We start from the raw sequence: 19,385 nt of genomic DNA on the forward strand, positions 1-19,385 counted from the left end.
ATTGAGCGGTATTGCCATGCTTGAGTATTGCTCCAATCAAACGGAGCACTGATGATGAGGGTTTGGACATCCGATTTAGAAGTTATCTATGAAAGGTCATAGCTTCTTCTTGAAAGGAATACCCGTTTTATAAGAGAAATTATTTATGAAGTAGCAGATGAGGAACAGATAATAAACATAAGATTTATTCCAATTTACCTATTTCTCTCATTCTCCTCCAAGGGAGGGAGGGCATAAATATCGTCTTCTTCCTTTTTCCGTACATGTGAGAGGCTTGGATAGTCTTCATCACTTTAAAAAGAGAAGAGCCACTGATTGACTTGTAGTAGCCATATTAATAAATGCAAACACGGCTTAGCCTGACACTTCTGGCGTATACCTCTGCTTAGTCCCCGATAAGGCAGCTTTAATAGCTTGTCTTTTTAAGAAGGTTTTCAGTAACTTCTCATTGGTTTTCTTGGCCTCACTGGCTGCTGTATCTTTCTTCTGTCTTCTTTTTGCCTATATTTACCGAGATAAAAGTACAATACCTCTGATCATTATGATTAGTTATTTGAGAACAATCTTGGTTCTCTTGTAGCAACTACGAAAAAAGCAGATCCTTACTAGAGTCTGTTTCTTTAGGAGCGGCGCTTCTCCGTCAAACACAAATATGGGCCGGATCCTGAAGAACAGCAGCTTACACAGCCGATGGAATAGAGTGAGCAGATGAGCGTTCTGCGTAGTATTCCCATGACGATCTCTTGCTCCTTTTATTGCTTGATTCAACCAAATGCTGATATCTTAAGAGATTGTTAATGAAAATACTACAAATTCCCATATTACACAGGGAACAGAAGGATTGAAAACAAGGAGAGTTTTAATACTTATTAGGCTAAATTTACACAACTGGGTGAAAGAAGAGAAAAAAAAAAAAAAAAAAAAAAGTCAGATTTTCATCTAGAAAGTCACTGTATGACATTTGTTTTTATACATCAGCCATTAAGAAAATTTACATGTTAATTCCATAAGAAGCGGAAGCTGAATGGGATCTGATTTTTATTTTTTGCACACCAAAAGACTTGAATAAACAAATCTTACCCAAAGTATGAAGACACTAGCGCATGCTGCCATTTTTTTCACACAGACTAAGTCTGTATGAAAATGGTCATCTGAAGAGCCTAATGGAAGAACACTGCTGAGTGCTGACCACGTGAACTCAATTTTTTTCATGACCATGAAAATGCGATTGTGTAAATGTATCCTTCACACAGTGATGGCAGTGAATGGGATCTGGACAAAAATTACACAATCAGTACAATTGTGGTTCATTACCGTAGATGCCAGGAAATTGCAACAACATGCCACAGTTTGTTGGGGGTTTTTTTGTAAAATTTTGGCAAAAACAAAACAAAACACACAATCACAATTCTGTAGTAATCATACTATTTAAAAAAAAAAAAAAAAAAGTCCAGACTGTGAATAGGCCTTAAGGTAGGTTATAAATCCCGGAAGTTGGGGTGGGTGTAAAGCCGCGCTGCCAGAGCTTCAATATATGATAAGAAACCATAAGAAGTGTAGATGCGGTTTTATTAGTCAACGCATTTCGAGGTAATCCAACCTCTTCACCAGAACAAAGAACAATGTTCATTGATGATGAGGTTGGATTACCCGAAACACGTTGACTAATAAAGCCGCATCCACACTTCTTTTGGCTTCCTATCATATATTGAATCTCTACATCCACCCCAACTTCCAGCATTTGCATCCTATATACCTGGTGGTGCAGCAGCAGTCTTTTACAAGCTTTCTATAGGGGTTGTGACTGTCACAATCTCACCAGGTGAGCATACTCTGCTTTTACCTTATATTTACCGGATAAGACTATTGCTCTTTTTGTCTTTCCAGTTTTAATTTCACAGGTTATGGGAGAGCCTTATAGAACTAATAAACCCTCTAAACTCCCCGGCATCGGGGCTATCCAACTGTATTTTGTATAATATATATATACAGTACAGACCAAAAGTTTGGACACCTTCTCATTTAAAGATTTTTCTGTATTTTCATGACTATGAAAATTGTACATTCACACTGAAGGCATCAAAACTATGAATTAACACATGTGGAATTATATACTTAACAAAAAAGTGTGAAACAACTGAAAATATGTGTTATATTCTTGGTTCTTCAAAGTAGCCACCTTTTGCTTTGATGACTGCTTTGCACACTCTTGGCATTCTCTTGATGAGCTTCAAGAGGTAGTCACCGGAAATGGTTTTCACTTCACAGGTGTGCCCTGTCAGGTTTAATAAGTGGGATTTCTTGCCTTATAAATGGGGTTGGGACCATCAGTTGTGTTGTGCAGAAGTCTGGTGGATACACAGCTGATAGTCCTACTGAATAGACTGTTAGAATTTGTATTATGGTAAGAAAACACCAAGGTTACTTACCGGTAGCCGGTTTTTCCTGAGCCCATGACAGCACACCTTGAGAGAGGATACGCCCCACCAAGGACAGGAAACCGTCTGAAATAAAAGGGCGGCACCTCTCCCTCGCTTCAGTTGTTTACAGAGCATTGAGAGGACCTCCCTAAACAGGTTAGGCACATAACAAACATCACAATATACATAGACACACCACCCCAAACAGTGCACACCAGGGTGTGAGAAACATAGAAAAAATAAGGGGGGGAAACTACGGGTGCTGTCATGGGCTCAGGAAAAACCGGCTACCGGTAAGTAACCTTGGTGTTTTCCCCTCCCCCATGACAGAACACCTTGAGAGAATTTTGGAGAATTTATGAGCACCCTAGGGAGGGACCACCGCCTGAAGTACCCTTCTCCCAAAGGTGAGATCAGAAGAGGACAGAGCCAACCGATAGTGCTTAAAGAAGGTGGATGGTGTAGACCAAGTAGCAGCCCTACATATCTGCTCGATCGAGACGTCTGCTCTCTCTGCCCAGGAGGTTGCAACGGCTCTGGTGGAATGAGCCCTCACATTGTCCGGGGCTGGAACCCCTGTGGACGTATAGGCTAAGCAAATGGCCTCCCTGAGCCACCTAGAGATGGTACCCTTGGACACCCCGTGACCTTTCCTACACCCTTGAAAGGCCAGGAACAGAGAACAGTCTTTCCTCCACAGACTAGTCATGTGAATGTACTGTAGCAGGGACCTCCTAACATCTAGGCTATGGAACCTGACTTCCCCTGGGTTCTTGGGATTGCTGCAGAACGAGGGTAGCACAATCTCCTGACTACGGTGAAATCTAGATACCACCTTGGGAAGGTACGCTGGATCTGGCCGCAAGGTGACCCTATCCTCAAAGATTTGTGTGTAAGGAGGATTAACCGAGAGGGCCTGCAGATCACCCACCCGACGGGATGACGTTAAGGCCACTAGGAGGATGGTCTTAAGGGTGAGAATTTTTGGAGAAACCTTGTGTAGGGGTTCGAATGGTTCACTAGTAAGAGCGTTCAAGACTAAATTCAGGTCCCAAGGAGGAACACCCATGGACCTAACCGGTCCTGCTCTGGCACAGGACTTGATAAACCTCGAGATCCACCTATTCCCAGCCAGATTACAATTGTAGAGTGCTCCCAAAGCTGAAACTTGAACCTTAAGGGTCCCTGTAGCTAGACCCAGGTCCCGCCCCTTTTGCAGAAATTCCAGGATCCCCCTGATCGGAGGTTTGCTTGATAGCGGGATATCTATAAACTCTAGGAATTTACCCCAAACTCTGCTATAAATCTTGGTTGTAATTAGTTTTCTACTCCCCAATAAAGTAGAAACTAAGCCTGGTGAAAACCCCTTGCTACTCAATAGCGACCTCTCAAATTCCATGCCGAAAGATGGAACCCCCTGGCCTGGGCATGGAATACTGGTCCCTGCATGAGAAGGTCCGGCCTCTCTGGTAGAATCCAGGGATCTGACACCGACATTAGTCGAAGCAGAGAGAACCAAGGCCTCTTGGGCCAAAAAGGGGCTATCAAAATCACCCTGGCGCCTTCCTCCCCGATCTTCCTCACCACTACTGGAATCATCACTAACGGCGGAAAGGCATAGGCCTTCCTGAACCCCCAAGGAATCTGGAGGGCATCTACAGCATGGGGATTTTCTGCCGGATTTAGGGAGCAAAATCTCTGCACCTTTCTGTTTGCCCTTGTGGCGAACAGGTCTATGTCTGGCTGCCCCCATAATTGGACAATCTGATGGAAGACCTCCCGGTTCAACCCCCACTCCCCCTGTCTTAGGGTATGGCGGCTTAGAAAATCTGCTTTCACGTTTTCTACCCCCTTTATGTGAAGGGCGCTGAGGGATAGGAGGTTTCGCTCTGCTAGACCAAGGATCCTGTCTGCCACCACCATCAGAGGGCGTGACCTTGTCCCTCCCTGGTGATTCACATAGGCTACTGCTGTCCAGTTGTCGGACCTGACCTGTACATGGTGATTTTGGATGTGAGGGAGGAAGCCCCTGAGGGATCTTTCTACTGCCCAAAGCTCCTTTAAGTTTGAGGATGCTCCCCTCTCGTGGTAAGCCCAGTGACCCTGTATTGAGAGTTCTGCCAGATGACCCCCCCATCCGGAACGGCTTGCGTTGGTCGTAATTACCCGATCTACTGGTCTGGACCATTGAACGCCTGCGGTCAGATTTCCCCTGACTGTCCACCACGAAAGGGAATCTACTACTTCTGGGGAGAGAGAGAGCCTGCCTTCTAAATGCCCGTTGCAGGACCTCTGTGCTGACAGGACCTCCCACTGAAGCCGCCTCATATGCTCCTGGGCCCACATAACTGCTGGGAGACAGGCCGTCATAGAACCCAGGAGGGACATTGCCTCTCTGAGACATCTCCGGAGCTTGAATGGCCTTCGAGACTAATGCAATCAACCTGCAGATTTTGTCCTCTGGGAGGAAGCAGGTTTGGCGGCGAGAGTCTAGGATTAGACCCAAAAAGGTCTGAGTCCTGGAGGGGGTTAGTCTTGATTTTTGGAAATTTACTAACCACCCCAGCTGATGCAACACTTCCGTGACCACTAGGAGCTTACTGGAGCAGTGGGCTAATGTTTTCCCGATTATCAAGAAGTAGTCTAAATATGGCACGATCACTACATTCTTGATCCGTAGGAAGGCTGTCACTTCTGCTATTAGTTTCGTAAATATTCTCGGGGCAATGGAGAGGCCAAAGGGTAGGGCAGCAAACTGAAAATGCCTCAGCTTCCCCTGAATAAACAGGGCTACTCTCAGATACTTCTGATACTCCGGATGGATTGGGATGTGATAATATGCGTCCTTCAAGTCTATTACAGCCATAAAGCAGTTGCGATGTAAGAGCTTCACTGCCGAGCTTACTGACTCCATCTTGAAAGTCTGGTTTTCTACTACTTGGTTCAGACTCCTGAGGTTGATGATGGTCCTTAAGGACCCGTTTGTTTTTTTTATCATGAATAGTGGGGAATAGAACCCCCTCCCTCTCTGTGTTGCTGGTACTTCGAGAAGGACCTGCTTTCCTACTAACTCTAATGCTTCTGTTTCCAGGGCTAATTGTTCTTCCTGGACCTTTCGTAGGGGGGTAACCACAAAGGTCCGCCAAGGGGTCTGGCTGAACCGGATCTTCAGGCCCCCACTGATAATTTTCAGAATCCAGGGGTTTGTTGTTATCGCGTCCCAAGCTGGAAAAAAGTGCGAAAGCCTTCCACCCACTTCCAGCCTGGCGTCATTGGGAGGATCTCTTCGAACTCGAGGATGGTCCTCCAAACATGTAGCCCGATTCTTTTTTGGACTTGGCTTCCCATCTCTTTTTGTCTCCCGGAGGACGACCCCGGTTAAATTTTCTCCTCCGAAAACTAAATCTTCTTGGTTCCCCTGAAAATCCCGGGAACCCTTTGCTTTTATCGCCTGCTTTTTCTAACAGGTCTTCTAACTTTTGGCCAAACAGGAGTCTACCGTCACACGGGAGGGAGCACAGTTTCTGTTTCGAAGGTAGGTCGCCTGGGCAACCTTTGAGCCACAAGGCCCGCCTGGCTGCGTTGGATAGTCCCGCTGCCCTAGCTGACAGTCTGACCGAGTCAGCTGAAGAGTCGGCCAGGAAGGCCGATGCTGTTTGTATTAGAGGTAGCTCTGCAAGTATTGCCTGTCTGGAGACCTTTTTATCTTTAAGCTGGTCTTCCAGCTGTTGGAGCCACACCATCAAGGACCTCGCCACACAGGTGCTAGCCACCGCTGGTTTTAGGCCGCCTGCCGCCGCCTCCCACGTGTGGCGCAGGAAGGGGTCAGCTCTTTTATCCAGTGCATCCTTTAGGACGCCAGAGTCCTCCAAGGGCAGGGAAGATCTTTTCGATGACCTTGCCACAGTCCCGTCCACCTTGGGGATCTTATCCCAAGGTTAAGCATCCTTCTCTTCGAAGGGATACCTTCTTTTGGAGAAGGAGGGTAAAGCCCCTGATCTCTCAGGTCTCCTCCACTCCCGGTCAATGAGGCCCTGAATTTTACTGTTAACCGGAAATGAGCGTCTCTTCTTCTCTCCCAAGCCCGCAAACATGATGTCCTCCCGGGATTTAGATGCTCTCTCTTCCTCCAGACCCATGGTTGATCTTACTGCCCTAACCAGTCTGTCTGTATTCTCAATGGGGAAGCAGGGTCTACCGCCCCCCGATGAGGAAGAGGACGATGAATCCCACTGCTACTCGGACTGGGAGGAATCCGAGACGGAGGAAACCTCTCTACGGGGTCTTTTCTTCCCTCTAAGGAACCCTTTCAGGGACCCCTGAACTTCTGCATGTACTATGGACTTTAAATTTGCAGCAAAATCCCAGGAATTCTCAGCTATGGTTTTGGTCACACAGCCCTGGCAAAGTGGTTTCTGCCACTCTGAGAGAGAAGCTTGGCAAAGGGCACATATTCTATGCGTTTGCTTGGCACTACTCTTCTTAGGCTCTTAAAAAAAGGAAGCACATAAGAGACTTCCCGTTACTAACCAGAGACATTCACGAAGCTCACTCACCCCCGGAGGTCACAAACGGGTACCGGATTCGGAGGCTGTTGCGGAACCGATGATTCCATTCTGGATGGTCCCGAGGCACACGAAGCTTTACTCCTGCGGCTGCCACTACGATTACTCGAGCGGCTGTCTGTATACGATGCATCCCTCTGCTTTTTCTGTTGCTGAGGTGGGGGGGTAAGCTGCTGCTCCTGGCTATCTGGATCAGCCATGTCTCAGAAGCACACCACGCTTCCAGGATAGCTCCCCCCCCCCTTAAATATAGGGCCATCCAGCCTCCTCCGGTCTGTGGGCCCTCCCCCTTCCTCAGGCCGGAGCTCCGTTGAAAAAAAACCGGCCTGGGACGCTCCGATGGGCGCCGCCATCTTGGATCGGCGCCGCCTCCTGACGTCACCCAGTGCGCCGCTCCCAGCGTGCCCTGCGCCGTGACGTCAGGCGCGTCACACCCGGAAGCGTTCCACACTGCAGGGGCAGGACGGCGCCGGGGTCTCTGGGAGGACAGAGCCTGCCTCACCGCGTGCGCCCTGCTCGGCGCAGAGACCCCAGGGGAAGCTGCGGACGGCGCTTCTGGGATACTGAACCCGGTGCACAGGCCAGTGCCCGCTCTTCCACACCGGGACAGCCCCAGGTAAGTCTTCTTTCTTCCAGACAGGTTCCCCATCAAGGACAGGAAACCAACTGAAGCGAGGGAGAGGTGCCGCCCTTTTATTTCAGACGGTTTCCTGTCCTTGGTGGGGCGGATCCTCTCTCAAGGTGTGCTGTCATGGGGGAGGGGAAAAAAAAGCAGCTAAGTAAAGAAAAACGAGTGGCCATCATTACTTTAAGAAATGAAGGTCAGTCAGTCTGAAAAATTGGGAAAACTTTGAAAGTGTCCCCAAGTGCAGTTGCAAAAACCATCAAGCGCTACAAAGAAACTGGCTCTGCTTCTGAGGATAAGTTTATCAGAGTCACCAGCCTCAGAAATCGCAGGTTAACAGCAGCTCAGATTAGAGACCAGGTCAATGCCACACAGAGTTCTAGCAGCTGACACATCTCTTCAACAACTGTTAAGAGGAGACTTTGTGCAGCAGGCCTTCATGGTAAAATAGCTGCTAGGAAACCACTGCTAAGGACAGGCAACAAGCAGAAGAGACATGTTTGGGCTAAAGAACACAAGGAATGGACATTAGACCAGTGGAAATCTGTGCTTTGGTCTGATGAGTCCAAATTTGAGATCTTTGGTTCCAACCACTGTGTCTTTGTGCGACGCAGAAAAGGTGAACGGATGGACCCTACATGCCTGGTTCCCACCGTGAAGCATGGAGGAGGAGGTGTGATGGTGTGGGGGTGCTTTGCTGGTGACACTGTTGGGGATTTATTCAAAATTGAAGGCATACTGAACCAGCATGGCTACCACAGCATCTTGCAGATGCATGCTATTCCATCTGGTTTGCGTTTAGTTGGACCATCATTTATTTTTCAACAGGCCAATGACCCCAAACACACCTCCAGGCTGTGTAAGGGCTATTTGACCAAGAAGGAGAGTGATGGGGTGTTACGCCAGATGACCTGGCCTCCACAGTCACCAGACCTGAACCCAATCGAGATGGTTTGGGGTGAGCTGGACCGCAGAGTGAAGGCAAAAGGGCCAACAAGTGCTAAGCATCTCTGGGAACTCCTTCAAGATTGATGGAAGACCATTTCCGGTGACTACCGCTTGAAGCTCATCAAGAGAATGCCAAGAGTGTGCAAAGCAGTCATCAAAGCAAAAGGTGGCTACTTTGAAGAGCCTAGAATATAAGACATATTTTCAGTTGTTTCACACTTTCTTGTTAAGTATATAATTCCACATGTGTTAATTCATAGTTTTGATGCCTTCAGTGTGAATGTACAATTTTCATAGTCCTGAAGATACAGAAAAAACTTTAAATGAGAAGGTGTGTCCAAACTTTTGGTCTGTACTGTATATCCTATATGTATACGGACATCTAGACTCTCCCCTCACCAATGATGTCATAGTAAAGAAGGATTGGGCTGTTCAAGTTCAACACATGATCCTTTAGTTATTAGGAAAAATAAGCCACAGCTCTAGTGGGGAGCTCCCTCTGAAAGCACATGCACACTCAGCAAAACAGAGCGTGCATGGTGGGGGGGGGGGTCATGTGGGGTAGAGAAATACAATATATCGTATTACCTGACCATTTGGAACTGTTGCCAAAAGTGAATCCATTCAGGGACTGACTAGGCAAGCATAATAATTCTACAAAATTGTATTATGGAGACGGAAGGACAGTTTCCCTTAAAATACAAGAAATACTGGGTCTTTTTGGTTAATTTTTCTTTCCTACACATTTGTTCCTTTGTAACTAAATTAAGAGTCTCATCATTGACTACATGATTAAAATGAATGACAATATATACTATAACGATGCAATATCTGTATACAATAATAACTAGTAACTCGGCTCGTGAAGTTATTGGTGGAGGAGAGCTACCTTATATACTCGAGTATAAGCTGACTTATTCAGCCTATTTTTTAGGCTGAAAAAGCTCCCCTCTGCTTATACTCTGGTATATACATTCCGGTGGTGGTGGTGGTGGGGGGGGGGTTGCGGCGGCAGAGGAAAGGGCACAGGCAGTAGCTGCTGCTGCAGCTACCACGTGTGCCCACTGCTAAAGAAAAATTATTTACCCATCTCCGTGCCCATGGGAGTGGAGAAGGGTGAATATTCATTTCTTTAATAGCGTGCGCACAGTGTCAGCAGCGCTGCAGCAGTAGCTGCGGCGCTGCTGACACTGTGCGCACGCTATTAAAGAACAGGGATATTCACTCCTCTTCACTACCACTACCACTACCATAGTCCCGGCGTGGAGAGGAGGGAATATCCCCGCAGCTCACCTCGGCATCTGAGGGCACATGACAGTGCCGTCATGCGCTGCTCAGATGCAGAGGTGAGATGCTGAAGGCAGGAGGAAAGCGAGTAGAAGTGTTTATTTTTTTTAATGTGTGCGGGGACGAGGGTGCCGTGCATACCAAGAATGGGGGACGAGGGGGCAATACTTACCAGGATGGGGAAATTTACTAGTAGCTGCTGCATTTCCCACCCTAGGCTTATACTTGAGTCAATAAGTTTCCCCAGTTTTTTGTGTAAAATTAGGTGCCTCGGCTTATACTCAAGTATATAAGGTATGTATCAGACTTGCACTTCATTTCGATATATTACAAGGATACCAACTGCTAGGATTTTTCCCTCCAGAGTCTCTGGATTTGTTGGTCTTCCAGAACATTCAAGAAGTTTCCAAAGTCCTTGAACTCCCATGCTGACATTATATGTGGGGTCCTTATAGATTCATCTACAAATAAAGCAATAGATTAAAAGAGGTTGCAATTCACTGCTGTATTCTATAGAAATATTACTGGACATCTATATGCTTCATATCTCCTGGTGCAGGCCCAGCACTCCAGGGATCAGAAGTTTGAGCATCCTGGCAGCGAGTTACTGGCGCTAGTACCCATATATAGTCATTATATAGGATTATACAGACTTTGTACACATCTAATCCTGTGTGCACCATGGTGTTATCTAAACACAAAATGTCACCAACTAGGTGTTATGTGGCAGTTCACACACAATGCGTGGGGGGATTTATCAAGGCTTCTTCTGTACCTGAATTTTGGCATGAAAGTTATCCTTTTGTGCAAAAAAAAAAAAAAATTGCAAAAAATGTGCAGCAACACAACCCCCTGTCAGGAGAGTAATGTTAGCCAAATATCTGTGTGAATATAGGGAGAGATCTCTTAGTCTAGGGAAGCAGGGTGGGGGAAAAAAGCCACTGGGGACCACATCGGACTAGTCATGCCAGACGCAAGGTCTCAAGTTGGGTTTTCTCTAAATGCTATTTAAACACCTAAACAAAATATCACATGAGGGGCCTAATAAATAGAGACAACCAGCAGACACATAGCCCCCCTAAAAAATAACTTTTATTAATAATCTCTAAAAAGGACCTAAAAGTCCATAGACAAACAACAATAATACTCTAAATGATAGGACATATAGAATCAGGTAATACACCGACCGGGAGGGAATACAGATTCAAGCTGTCCCTGTTATGTCCCTAAATCCTGTCCCTACCTGACAGCGGAGGTTGGCACCCTAATTTGTACTTCGTGGCGCCCCCGCTCAACGTCGGTATCCCTAATGTCCCTACAAGGACCCTTGTCTTAAATTAAACAAAACCACAATAGTGAGAAAGGGTAGAAAAAGTGAACGTATAAATACAGAAGCCGATAATAGGTCAATGATTATAGATGGCCAAATTCATTTGGTCGGGTAAACATAAATGCTCTAGGGTAGAGGAGCACAGTGCTTGTTTCTCCATAGCCAAAACAAATCAAATAGCAGCCAGAGCAATCAAATATGGACACATGCTACACTTTGATAGTCCAGCTATATACCTCAAAAGGGGGCTCAGAAAGCAAAATCCCACCCAGGTAGATGTCTCCCCATACATCAAATGGGATTTAAGTATTGGTATTTGAAAAAGCATAATATCTATATCAAAGTATCAGGTCCAGACTCTGTCTGTCATAGATGTACATAATAGTAGACAGAAAGAAGGACACTTATCATTATTAGTCCCTATACCTTTTCAAAGAGAGACACTCATCATTATTAGTCCCTATTCCTTTTCAAAAGACCAGAAAATGGCAATCAGAATAAACATTTTCATTAGTAAAAAAAAACAAACAATAACACTAAAACCTTAATGGTCCCCAATTCCAGCAGTCAGAAAGTAGATATCATTAGTAAGTAAAAAAATGACACTTATCCTTAGTAGTCCCAACGCGTTTCCCCCTAGTTTCCACCAGGGTTCATCAGGGGATCTGGGGAAGACCTCAATCCCTCACCCCAGATTGCCAGACAATGCTGCATGTCTGGCAATCTGGGGTGAGGGATTGAGATCTTCCCCAGATCCCCTGATGAACCCTGGTGGAAACTAAGGGGAAACGCGTTGGGACTACTAAGGATAAGTGTCATTTTTTTACTTACTAATGATATCTACTTTCTGACTGCTGGAATTGGGGACCATTAAGGTTTTAGTGTTATTGTTTTTTTTTACTAATGAAAATGTATATTCTGATTGCCATTTTCTGGTCTTTTGAAAAGGAATAGGGACTAATAATGATGAGTGTCTCTCTTTGAAAAGGTATAGGGACTAATAATGATAAGTGTCCTTCTTTCTGTCTACTATTATGTACATCTATGACAGACAGAGTCTGGACCTGATACTTTGATATAGATATTATGCTTTTTCAAATACCAATACTTAAATCCCATTTGATGTATGGGGAGACATCTACCTGGGTGGGATTTTGCTTTCTGAGCCCCCTTTTGAGGTATATAGCTGGACTATCAAAGTGTAGCATGTGTCCATATTTGATTGCTCTGGCTGCTATTTGATTTGTTTTGGCTATGGAGAAACAAGCACTGTGCTCCTCTACCCTAGAGCATTTATGTTTACCCGACCAAATGAATTTGGCCATCTATAATCATTGACCTATTATCGGCTTCTGTATTTATACGTTCACTTTTTCTACCCTTTCTCACTATTGTGGTTTTGTTTAATTTAAGACAAGGGTCCTTGTAGGGACATTAGGGATACAGACGTTGAGCGGGGGCGCCACGAAGTACAAATTAGGGTGCCAACCTCCGCTGTCAGGTAGGGACAGGATTTAGGGACATAACAGGGACAGCTTGAATCTGTATTCCCTCCCGGTCGGTGTATTACCTGATTCTATATGTCCTATCATTTAGAGTATTATTGTTGTTTGTCTATGGACTTTTAGGTCCTTTTTAGAGATTATTAATAAAAGTTATTTTTTAGGGGGGCTATGTGTCTGCTGGTTGTCTCTCTTTTCTCTAAATGCTCCAGTATTTCAGAGTGAAAATATGCACGAATACAATAAAGTGGTTCAGCCAGCATGAATCTCCTGACAGGTTCCCTCAAAAAAGACCTTTCACCAACTTTTTCATTTTGAACTGGACACAATGTAAGAGCAGAGCAAAAAAAAATATTATTTTTTTAAATTGTGCCTCTTTGATTGCTAATATCTCTGCAATAAAAGTATTTGGCCCCTAATAAGTTAACACCCATCACCCATTTGGATTTAACAAAAAAGTTATCAGATAGTTTTCACTGGGATTGTGTGTACTTCTTCCCCTTGTATGATGCGGACCTTAGATAAACAAGGAAAGAAGACCACCCCCTACCATAGTTTAGAGCAGATTTTTCCAGTGTGTGAGATATATATTATGACAGAAAGTCCTGATCTCCTAGCCTAACCTCCTGCATGAGTCAGCGTGGGGCGGGGGGGGGGCAGAGTTTAGCTGTGTCACATTACAATCCCTTCTATCAGCTCTACCACTCTTAACTGTCACCTCCGCTGTACTGCCCCACACTGTCTGTCCAGTGCCGAGAGCTCAATGTGTCTGTATCATACGTCTATTGTACTCACAGCAACTAGTAATCATTTTGCACCGAAATCTGAGCAGGGTGTCATTACATCTCACGAACGAGTGGCCAGAACAAGCAGGTTACTCCTGTGTGAGATGTAATGACAGTTCTAATCTCACTGCAGAGTGATTACAAGTTGCCATGAGCACAATAGACACAAGTATGATACTGACACTTTCAGCTCTCAGCTCTGGACAGGTAGTATTGGGGAGGGGCAGTACAGCAGATGGGATAGTACTACAAGAGGAGAGCTGATAAAAGGGTTTATTATGTGACACAGCTAAACTCCGCTGCACTGCATCTCCCCATACACTGACTGATGAGGGAGGTAAGACCAGAAGATTAGGTCTGTATCATTGCATTTCACACACTGAGAAACCTGCTCTGAGCTATGGTGGAGCATGTTCTTCTTTCCTCTGAGTGTTGCTGCCTCTTTATGATTGGTCAGCTTTATACAGAGGAAAAAGTATGCACCCCCAGGGACAACTGTGTGATAACACCCACTTGGACTTAAAGGGAAACTGTCACCACATTTGGCCTATCTAGACTATTAATATGGGCACATTGGTTATAGACTGCTGAAAAGAGCCTACAGAAGGACGGAAGACTGCGGGGGAAAAAAGGAGAACAGTAAGGCGCACAATGTGAGATTTCCTCCCAGGCAACAGAAGTCACCGGAACAGAGTGACGCTGATGGGAGGCGAAATATATGGAGATGAAGTGCGGAGGCAGATTTACTGTAGCTTCTGAGCAACATCCTCCCCAGAGCCTGGAAGAGGTCACTTATATAAAACAGATAAAAGATAATTTATTAGCAACAAGGCATCTGATAAGAGACATACAGGTAGGACTTTTTTTTAAGCTGTCTATAACCTGTATGCCAATATTAATAGCTTAGATAAAGTGAATGTGTCATCACATTTGATCTAACAAAATTTAACTCATTAGGGGCCAGACTCTTGATTGCCAATATCTCCACAATGGAGAGGTGAAATATATAAAACAAAGAAAAACATAAGATTCTGCTACGTAGTCACTACTACATTATGTGTCCATGAAAAATTTGGTGAAAGGTCCTCTTTAAAATAAAACTATCTGGAGCAAGATTGGTATAATTTATTAGGCATATCTCTTAATAAACATAGCCTAATATAAAAACAAAATGAGCAAATACCCTCTAGTAAGTAAATAGTAATAGGATACTTAACATTGTTTTGACCAAAGAAAACGTAAAAGCCATCCCACTTTGACAATGTGTACCCCAATCGGGACGGTACCTAACTTTTGTAGTTCACCTAAAACAATGTTCGCTAAGGCAATATTCTCATGTCCTGTAATCATCGGTTATAATGGATTCAGCAGCAATCCATTGGCGAAAGAGTTGTGAAGACAACTTTTGTCTAACAAAATAATTTTGGTGAGTCCTCAATTTATTACAAAATAATTTAAGAGATCATATCGGTTGGGAATACATCTCAACGCGTTTCTGGCAAAAAGCCCTTATTCAATGAGATACAGATTCCTTATGATACATTGTATAAAAACAAATGGTAACCAACAGTTGATTGATTGTCAACATATGTGTTTATTGATCACATTTGAGAATAATTAGCATAATCACAAGGAAAACCAGAAAGAAAAAAAAAAAACCTGCATTCAAATCCCTAAGATTCAGTATAGGTAAAGAGTATCATTCCTATGGTTCATGCCGTTGGGGTATTTTGTGTCAAGTTTAATGAAACAAAATAATTATCTTAGGAGGAGTTTTTTCCTCCAATCCCCTCCTCTAAAAGGAATATCCACTTTTTCTAGCCCATATAAAGGGGAATTAAGCAATTTTTCATTCTGTCTCTCTACAAAATGCTTGCATGCTCCTGAATAGGATGAGTTTTTATTTTTGATGTTGGTGACATGTTCTGCCATCCTTTTCTTTCATTTACGTATTGTGCAGCCAATGTATTTTATTTTACATTCTTTGCAAAATATGCAATACACAACATAATTTGTATTGCAATTAATAAATCTTTTAATATCATTGGCTGCATCAATTTTTTGAGTTTGCAATGTATACTGGCACATCGTACATTTGGAACACGCACATTTAAAAAAAACCTTTACAATTCAGCAGCAATCCATTGGCAAAAAAGTTGTGAAGACAACTTTTGTCTGTTTTTAAAAAACTGATTTCAGCTGGATCTGTTAATTAGCTGTTGATCTCCCATTTGAAACATATCCATTTTTCGCTTACTGGATCAGTTTCAAACGATTACTTGAAGGTTCACGTGTCAAGTAGTATATGTTGAAGGTTTATTTTTCACCTCTAGTAAGCAAAAAAAATGGATCTGTTGTTTCAAATAGGAGAAATGGATCAAGCAACCTTTCAAACGCGAGTACAATTAGTGCCTTCACCGCTGGCACTTCCGGGTCAGGGCGAAGTCAGCACTCCCCTGGAGCTAAAGATTTATTGTTGGTGGGGTATTGACATTACACGGAGTTGGGGGGGGGCCGTGCAAAGACACAGCGTGGGGGGCCGTGCAAAGACACAGCGTGGGGGGCCGTGCAAAGACACAGCGTGGGGGGCCGTGCAAAGACACAGCGTGGGGGGCCGTGCAAAGACACAGCGTAGGGGGCCGTGCAAAGACACAGCGTGGGGAGCGAGGGGGGCCGTGCAAAGACACAGCGTGGGGAGCGAGGGGGGACATGTGAAGACACAGCGTGGGGAGCGAGGGGGGACATGTGAAGACACAGCGTGGGGAGCGAGGGGGGACATGTGAAGACACAGCGTGGGGAGCGAGGGGGGACATGTGAAGACACAGCGTGGGGAGCGAGGGGGGACATGTGAAGACACAGCGTGGGGAGCGAGGGGGGACATGTGAAGACACAGCGTGGGGAGCGAGGGGGGACATGTGAAGACACAGCGTGGGGAGCGAGGGGGGACATGTGAAGACACAGCGTGGGGAGCGAGGGGGGACATGTGAAGACAGTATGGGGAGTAAGGGGGGGACATGTGAAGACAGTATGGCAGATTGGGGAATGGGGGAGAATCTGAGGTAACAATATGGGGAGTGTGGAATATGTGAGGAAACAGTATGAGGATTGGGAAGGAATAGTTGCATAAACTGTACGGGCATGTATGAGGAGACAATATGGAGAGCAAGGGGGAAATGTTTGAGGAAACTATTGAGAGCACAGCAAGGAGGAGACAGTATGCCGGAGAGAGGGAGGAGTATGATGAGGGGGTCACAGTATAGAGGCTGGGCACTATAAGGTGGACACAGTTTGATAGGACAGTGTGAAGATGGGGTCCAGTATTCTGTACTAATGTTAATTCTGGTGAGGCATTTCTGTACTGATGGGGCTCATGATGCTGTATTTCTGTACTCCTGTTGGTTCTGTATTCTTGGGGAGTGTTTGGTTCTGATCCTGTACTCATTTAATAATCCCTAACTTGTATATTATGTGATACATGGTCGTGTTAATAAAGTATTGTGATGTCTGACAAGTTAAGGATTACTACATTTGTAATTATGTTAGAAACATTAAAGGAGTTGTCCAAGTTTGTGATGAGCCTGCAGTCATTCTACACTGCTCAAAAAAATAAAGGGAACACTTAACCAACAGAATATAACTCCAAGTAAATCAAACTTCTGTGAAATCAAACTGTCCACTTAGGAAGCAACACTGATTGACAATCAATTTCACATGCTGTTGTGCAAATGGAATAGACAATAGATGGAAATTATTAGCAATTATCAAGACACACTCAAAGGAGTGTTTCTGCAGTTGAGGACCACAGACCACATCTCAGTACCAATGCTTTCTGGCTGATGTTTTGGCCACTTTTGAATGTTGGTTGTGCCTTCACACTCGTGGTAGCACGAGACGGACTGTACAACCCACAGAAGTTGCTCAGGTAGTGCAGCTCATCCAGGATGGCACATCAATGCGAGCTGTGGCAAGAAGGTTTGCTGTGTCTGTCAGCGTAGTGTCTAGAGGCTGGAGGTGCTACCAGCAGACAAGCCAGTACACCAGGAGACGTGGAGGAGGCCGTAGGAGGGCAACAACCCAGCAGCACAACCGCTACCTCCGCCTTTGTCCAAGGAGGAACACTGCCAGAGCCCTGCAAAATGACCTCCAGCAGGCCACAAATGTGCATGTGTCTGCACAAACGGTTAGAAACCGACCCCATGAGGGTGGTATGAGGGCCCGACGTCTACAAATGCGGGTTGTGCTCACAGCCCAACACCGTGCAGGATGCTTGGCATTTGCCACAGACCACCAGAATTGGCAAAGTCGCCACGGCCACCCTGTGCTCTTCAGTTGAAAGCAGGTTCACCCTGAGCACATGTGACAGACGTGACAGAGTCTGGAGACGCCGTGGAGAGCGATCTGCTGCCTGCAACATCCTTCAGAATGACCCGTTTGGCAGTGGGTCAGTAATGGTGTGGGCTGGCATTTCTTTGGAGGGCCGCACAGCCCTCCATGTGCTCGCCAGAGGTAGCCTGACTGCCATTAGGTACCGAGATGAGATCCTCAGACCCCTTGTGAGACCATATGCTAGTGCGGTTGGCCCTGGGTTCCTCCTAATGCAGGACAATGCCGGACCTCATGTGGCTGGAGTGTGTCAGCAGTTCCTGCAAGATGAAGGCATTGAAGCTATGGACTGGCCCGCCCATTCCCCAGACCTGAATCTGATTGAGCACATCTAGAACATCATGTCTCGCTCCATCCACCAACGTCAGGTTGCACCACAGACTGTCCAGGAGTTGGCGGATGCTTTAGTCCAGGTCTGGGAGGAGATCCCACAGGAGACCATTCGCAACCTCATCAGGAGCATGCCCAGGCATTGTAGGGAGGTCATACAGGCACGTGGAGGCCACACACAATACTCAGACTCATTTTGACTTGTTTTAAAGACATTACATCAAAGTTGGATCAGCCTGTAGTGTGTTTTTCCACTTTCATTTTGGGGGGGACTACAAATCCCGGCCTCCATTGGTTAATAAATTTGATTTCCATTGATGATTTTTGTGTGATTTTGTTGTCAGCACATTCAACTTTGTACAGAACAAAGTATTCAATGAGAATATTTCATTCATTCAGATCTAGGATGTGTTATTTGAGTGTTCCCTTTATTTTTTTGAGCAGCGTATGTGACTGCAGACTTGTGAGTTCTCACAGCGAATGCACTGCATGCATCAAATCTGGACAACCTCCTAATTTTAACATTAAATACTGTATTATGCGCAGTGACAGTGTGGAGTCGTACACCCACCAGTGACATGGACTGGTGTGGAGATAGATCAGGCTGACGTCAGTATACAGCGCGGTGTCGTACACCCACCAGTGACGTGGACAGGTGTGGAGATAGATCAGGCTGACAGCAGTATACAGCGCGGTGTCGTACACCCACCAGTGACGTGGACAGGTGTGGAGATAGATCAGGCTGACAGCAGTATACAGCGCGGTGTCGTACACCCACTAGTGACAGTCTGACCCACAGTGCGTGCACACATGCAGTGATAACAGCGGCTGTACAATGACTGCTGTCTGTGGCGCTTCCGGCATCACTCATGTACTTGAGCACTGCGTTTATCCCATTATCATTGCACTTGAACGCTGATTTCCAGACCCAGTGTGTGGTGCCGGCTGTACATTACCAGACAAAGCAACGCCCAGGAGAAGAGCCCAGCAATACCATCCGCAGCAGACAGGGGTGACACGTCCCGGACTCGCACGCACAGTGCAGCATTACCTGCAGTCAGCAGCACAGACTACGTTCCGCGCATCCTCTCTCACTGGTACAACGCACTGACAACAGGAACTTACAGCACACGAGCAGATGTTATTATTGACACTTCCTGTATGTCTAGCGCTTATTGGTTAATTCAACACACGTGATTACCGGTGCGGA

General features: G+C 45.5%; 1 protein-coding gene across 2 annotated transcripts in view; it reads right to left on the reverse strand.

Moving 5' to 3' along the window:
* ERCC5 (ERCC excision repair 5, endonuclease) overlaps positions 1 to 19,380 on the reverse strand; it is a 57,366-nt gene extending 37,986 nt beyond the window's left edge. The window contains exons 1-5 of one of the 2 annotated variants that reach the window (XM_073664226.1): positions 19,132 to 19,284; positions 10,185 to 10,306; positions 607 to 782; positions 380 to 501; positions 199 to 291 (exon numbers count right to left, since the gene is read on the reverse strand). In XM_073664226.1, the coding sequence (XP_073520327.1) occupies positions 199 to 291; positions 380 to 501; positions 607 to 782; positions 10,185 to 10,272 (479 nt within the window). In that variant the 5' untranslated portion in view covers positions 10,273 to 10,306; positions 19,132 to 19,284. Of the gene's footprint in view, positions 1 to 198; positions 292 to 379; positions 502 to 606; positions 783 to 10,184; positions 10,307 to 19,131 lie in introns of both variants that reach the window. The other variant, XM_073664225.1, reaches the window with a different exon arrangement.
* Between the last annotated feature and the right edge of the window lie 5 nt (positions 19,381 to 19,385).

This window comes from Phyllobates terribilis, unplaced genomic scaffold (assembly GCF_046119375.1).
Source record: "Phyllobates terribilis strain yellow unplaced genomic scaffold, ASM4611937v1 Scaffold_2__4_contigs__length_985480577, whole genome shotgun sequence".
Taxonomy (NCBI): domain Eukaryota; kingdom Metazoa; phylum Chordata; class Amphibia; order Anura; family Dendrobatidae; genus Phyllobates; species Phyllobates terribilis.